This window comes from Brassica napus, chromosome C3, assembly GCF_020379485.1.
Source record: "Brassica napus cultivar Da-Ae chromosome C3, Da-Ae, whole genome shotgun sequence".
Classification (NCBI taxonomy): domain Eukaryota; kingdom Viridiplantae; phylum Streptophyta; class Magnoliopsida; order Brassicales; family Brassicaceae; genus Brassica; species Brassica napus.
In genome coordinates, this window is record NC_063446.1 from 32,803,254 (window position 1) to 32,809,352 (window position 6,099).

General features: G+C 35.7%; 1 protein-coding gene across 1 annotated transcript; it reads right to left on the reverse strand.

Moving 5' to 3' along the window:
- Positions 1 to 1,594: 1,594 nt before the first annotated feature.
- On the reverse strand, positions 1,595 to 4,299 carry LOC125584570 (putative ammonium transporter 1 member 5). Its single transcript, XM_048753261.1, has one exon. It carries the CDS (start codon positions 3,274 to 3,276, stop codon positions 1,774 to 1,776), a length of 1,503 nt encoding a protein of 500 aa, XP_048609218.1. The 5' UTR covers positions 3,277 to 4,299; the 3' UTR covers positions 1,595 to 1,773.
- Between the last annotated feature and the right edge of the window lie 1,800 nt (positions 4,300 to 6,099).

The window sequence follows — 6,099 nt, forward strand, 5'->3', positions numbered from 1 at the left end:
GTTCTGTACAAACTCGTCTGCTCGAACTGGATTCCCACCATGAACTACACATCTATGAATCAGAAGCATCTTAGGTTTGTCTACATGCTTCATCATCATGATGGATCCGACTTTGGGAAACTAGTCTACGATCAGATTATGGAAATGGCGGAGAACACTAAGACAGAGAAGACTCGTTGCATCATGTTCCCTATCTTGATTCAGCAGGTTATTCTCTTCCAGCGTACTATACCTCCTGACACGCTCAATGAAGAATTCACGGGAACACCAAAGTTAGTCGTCAAGGACATTAAGGCTGGTCGAGGGTCTTGAGCAGATTCAAGTGATGCCAGTCTTGAAGAAGACATCAATCGCACCATTGCTGGTCTCAAAGCCATTCGAGTTCGCCTGAGGAGTAAGGGAGTTGTACAGTTTTTGTATCGTTACCTTCTGCTTGTCTAACAAATATTTTTCATCTTAATGTGCACCTACGCAGGGGAAGATTATGTGCAATATGTTCCTAATCCTGGGTATGATGAAGACGAGGAGGAGGTTGGAGATGATGAAGATGAGGAGGAGGATTGGGTTGATACTGAATGACGACTGTGTCATATCTGAATTTCATTTGCAAGACTTAGACTATGTGTATCGGCTCTGCTTTTTTATGAACCTTATTTGCAACTTATTTAAGAATGTGTTTTTCAGCTCATGATTAGTGGTTTGAGTATTCTAGTTGACTCCATGGTCTTGGATATTTGTGCTGTGTGGTTGTTTCCAGTGCAGGATGCTTAGGTTGTCACATTGAGATAAAAAGGGGGAGAATGTAAACTCAAGAAAAGGAGCTTGTCGGATCATGTAACAGAGGATGTGTTACACGCGTTGAAGGATGTGTAACTTGCTGTTACAAGTCAGTTATGAGATGATGATGTGTCGGCGTCTCATTGGTTTTAGGATATTACTTTGGCGTGAAGCAAAAAAGATCTGGAAGATTTGGGCTTATCACAATATTAAAAAAATAGGATATTGTGTTAAGGGTATTTAACCTTATTACCTCGGGTAGATTTAGGTTAACGTTTAAGAGATTAAGTGGCTAGAGCAAGAGAGTTGTTCTTACCAGCATTAGGAAGACGAGTGACCTGTTAGTGCAGCTCGTGCTTCTATTTCGAGAGATTATAAATTGGTCTGTCTCTAGTCGTGTGTGACTGAGAGTAATTCGGATTAAACAGATCTAGGGAGATTGTTTAACAGATTTCTAATATACAAGAAAGCGTTCTTGGTATCTCGTATTTTAGTTCATGTTTCTGGTAGTCTCTGAACTTTCAATAAGAGCCGATTCTTACCCGCAAAGTGTAAAAACAAAAAAACAAAAAGAATATCAAATCATGAGTTAAGAACCCCAAATTAAGAACCCGGGTTAATCATGCCGTAAATGTTAGAAGAAAAACATGAAAATAAATTAGTATACTTGCAGAGGAGAGAGTATTCAACGTACGTGGGTAGTTTATCTTTTACTTTTTTTGGTAAAATGGGTAGTTAAATTTTTTGACTCAAACTTCTTTCTGTTGTAGCAATGGTCGTGTTTATCCATCCAGAATTAGTTTCAAGAAAGAGAAAAGCATTGAACGAGTCAAATAATAATAGAAATCGGAAAATGGAACCGAAAGAAGAAACATATAAACACATACATAGATAATAGATCACTCGAAACAAAATAGATACAAACAAAGCAATTTGTATTTCAAATGCAAACCCCCAAATATCTTAACGGGAATAAAATTACAAAAAACATGAAAGTCAAAGAGCTGGAGGATCAGAACGGCGAGGTAAAGGAGATCCAGGGCTCATTCCCGGAAACTGAATGGACTCATCATCATTATCATGGTATATATAGGCAAAACCACCGTGACGTGCTATATCCATTCCTCTCATCTCATCATTCGCCGAGATCCTTAGCAAGTTGAGCCTTTTGAGGATGAAGAAGAGTGTTCCCATTGTGGCACTAACCCACCCCACAATCACAACTATCTGAACCAGCTGCGCTCCCAATAGCTTCCCTCCTCCGCCCATAAACAGTCCGTAATGCCTTCCCGGGCTGGCTCCATATACCTCGTTTACATATCTCTCATTTGCAAAAAGTCCTACAAATATCAACCCCCACGCACCGCACCCTCCGTGTAGCTGTGCAGCCTCAAGCGGATCATCATATTTTAAGAGCTCTGCGAGCTTGTTGCATCCGATAAGGACGATGGAAGCAATGAATCCGCAGACAATCGCTGCCCATGGCTCTACCACAGAGCAGCCTGCGGTTATGGCCGCAAACCCGCCAAGTAACCCGTTGCAAACGTCAGATACCATCCAGTGACCTGATAAGAAGCGTTTGCCGAAGAGCGTTGTTAGAGCCGCAGTACATCCGGAGAGAGTGGTTGTAACTGCTGTCCGGCCAATTCCACTCCACTGGCCGTAGTTGGAACCAGACTCGTACGGAATGAGGATCTTGGTGAAGGAACCGGGGTTGAAACCATACCAACCGAACCACAGTAAGAAGGTTCCTAAGACGACAAGCGAGGCAGAGTGGCCGCGCAGAGCAATAGCGCGGCCCCCTTCCTCGAACCGGCCGATTCTAGGACCTTCAATAAGGGCACCCCATAATCCAGCAATACCACCAACCATGTGAACAACACCGGAGCCAGCAAAGTCAATTGCTCCGGTACCAAACAAGCGGTTTTCTGAAAGGAAGGGACTAGCCCATCCGTCCGGGGACCAGAACCAGTGCGCCACGACCGGGTAAACGAAACCAGTTAAAAAAGAAGAGTATATCAAGTACGCCACAAACTGGGTCCTCTCAGCTATTGATCCGCTTGTAATCCCAGCGGCTGCGATTGCAAACGCCCATTGGTATAGGAAGAAGGAGTAGTCCGAGGTAGAAGTGGGGTAGTTTTTAAGACCAAAGTTGTGTATTCCAATGAATCCACCGGAGGACTCGCCAAAAGCAAAGGCGTAACCAAAGAGATAGTAAGAGATTCCTCCGGCTGCAGCGTCAAGGACATTGGTGAGCATGATGTTCATTGTATTCTTGGCTCTAACGGAGCCAGCACATAGCATAGCGAAGCCGAGCTGCATGGCGAAGACGAGATAAGCTGAGAAAAGGAGGTAGGTGTTGTCTATAGCGTAGGCTGCATCGGTGAACTTGTTGTTGACGGTGCCTAGTTGGCCGCAGATGTAGTTAGCCGCGGCCGTGGCGTTGGGGCCGAGCAGAGCGGAGAGTTCGGCTGCGGAGCATGTTATAGCTCCAGACATGTTGAGAGACCTTAGAAGGAAAGCAAGATTCGAATAAGAAAAATTGTTGTCTCTTGTATCTATTAAAAGAATGAAGAGGATGCTTAGGGTTGACTTTTGATTCCGGCTTAACCAATTAAATTCGTAGTTAATTAATTACTATAAAAGTTGTGACGTAGTTTAACAACATTATTGAATTAGAGACGGAATCTGCCAAATCTTTTAACTACTTGCAATATGCGGTTACGGTTTTTAGTGATTGGCATGTACTTTGTGAATACAAAAATGCAAGGGAATATATAAATGGAAAAATGATTGTACACCAAGTGTAAACCATCGTATATCTAAATAATATTATAGCACTTATAATTACACGAACTGTATAATTAATATGACCACATATTAACTAACATATTTGACGTTTTAACACCATAATCATATATTTATTGCTGGAATGGTGAAACCAACGTAGGGACTTGGCAGTTCAATATTGTAAAACAGACCATTACAAATAGAAAACAAATTTAACCGATATATGTTAACTAATTCAGATTTTTTTATTGGTTCTTGCCAATTTTTTTAATTTAAATCAAGTCTATTTTTCAATACTAAGTTAGTAGGTTTTGAAACCAAATTTTCTATCTATGTATAATAGCAATCTCAATTAATGTCAAAGGTTGTATTGTTTCATCCTAAAAATTGCATTTGTTGAAAATAAATTATCAAATTATATTTGTGTCTTTTCAACATCACCTCTAAAATCTATTGTTTTAAAATTTGTGTTTTTTTAATTAGTTTTAAAACATAGTTAAAATATTCCAAAAATTTCTTACTAAAATTGAGTAGTATTTGTTAAATAATATATGTGTATGTTAATTTTAGGAGATATATGGTTTAAAAGAGTTATCAAAATAAAAATATGTATCTTTTTATTTTTTCTGATAAATCTGTTATATTGATATAAAGAAATGTTTTTCATCATAAAAATTGTATTGGATTAAAAAAGTTATTTAAATTTCTAAAATGTAACTTTTAATTCTAACATTGTGTTGTGTCATTTCATCTTAAGCGTTGCATCAGTTTTAAATAAGTTTTGAAATGTATATTTTTTTTTTTTTTTTTTTTTGACAGCTTGAAATGTATAAGTATGTATCTTTTGATCTTAACAATATATTTTTTCAACCTAAAATTTCATAGTTTAAAAACTGATATTAAAAATGTCTAAATGTAACTTTCATTTTAACATTATGTATTTTCATCTTAATAATTGCACTGGTTTAAAATAAGTTGTCAAAATGTATAAGTTGTACCTTTTCATTTTAACAATTTATCTTTTAATCCTCAAAATTGCATTAGTTTTAAAAAGTTTATCAAAATGTCTAAAGATATGTCTTTTCATCCTACGCATTGCATGGGTTTACAAGAAAATGTATGAGGATGTGTCTCTTCATCCTAAAGATTGCATTTGTTAAAAAGAAGTTATCAAAATGTCTAAAGATGTATTCAACTAAATGTCAAAGGTTGTAACTTTTCATCCTAATAATGTGTCTTTTCATCTTAAAATTGCATTGATTTAAAAATTGTTGTCAAATATATGGCTATGTATATTTTCATCTAAACATTGTGTCTTTTCACTATAGGATTTATATTGGTTTAAAAGAAGTATTTAAACTGTATAAGGATGTGTCTTTTCATCTTAAAAATTTCATTTGTTAAAAGAAGTTATCAAAATGTCTAGATGTATCCACATAAATATCAAAGGTGTAACTTTTCATCTTAACAATGTGTTTTTCATCTTAAAAATTACATTGATTTTAACTATGTTCTTAACATTTTAACATTGTGCTTTTTCAAAAAAAAAACATTTTAACATTGTGTCTTTTCATTTTAAGGATTACATTGGTTTAAAAAAACTTGTCAAAATGTCTAAAGAAGTGTTTTTTCCTCCTAACAATTTGTTTTTGATCCTTAGGATTGCATGAGATTAAAAGTTGCCAAAATGTCTAAATATATATTTTCATCCCAAAATTTTCATTGGTTAAATCATTGTAACTTTTGATGTTAACCATTATAACCCTTAGCTAAACATTACAATGTTTGGTTATCAACAATTGCAATCATTATTCATATATATATAAGGAGTCGTAGACATTGACAAATCACTAGACTAGAAATTGGAGAAATTCATTGTTAAATGATTTTCAAATATAAATATATATATTTTTTAACACATATAAAGATGGATGCCTGTTTTCCCTCGAGTTGGAATTCAGTGGGAGAAATTCCAACAAATTGAAGTGGTAGAAATTCTCTAGAAAACGAAAACGGTGATTCTAACTCTACAATCAAGGCAGAACGCAGGGAGGAGAAAAAAATAGAATATAATAGATTATAGACGGCGGACCGGACCCATAACTCTATTTGTTATTTTTGATTTTAGCCTAAATTTAAAAATTTTCATTGAGAAACCGATAGAGTTCTAGAGCATTTATATCTCAATACCACATTATCCTAAATACAATTTAAAGATCCAATAAAATCCATTAATAATTTCAAAAAAAAATAAATCCATAATTTATTGTTGATTTTGTTAAATTATTGTGTTTGAGTTATATAAGAACTCACCTGGAAATTCAAAAATAATATTATAAATGAGAAATATCATACAACATAAGTCAACATATATTTATTACAATATCCAATTAATGTTGCATATTTTTTTTTTATAAAATGAGTCGCACGGGTTATTTTCCTATGATAATAGAAAACATGGATATAGTGTTTTGATACATAACCCTTGTTCTAAAAGGCGGCCGTCTAGCCGTATACTCGGCCGAGTAGTCG

What these genes read in the sequence shown, in the direction of transcription:
- LOC125584570 (XM_048753261.1), bottom strand. Translation starts at nt 3,276, where the DNA reads ATGTCTGGAGCTATAACATGCTCCGCAGCCGAACTCTCCGCTCTGCTC.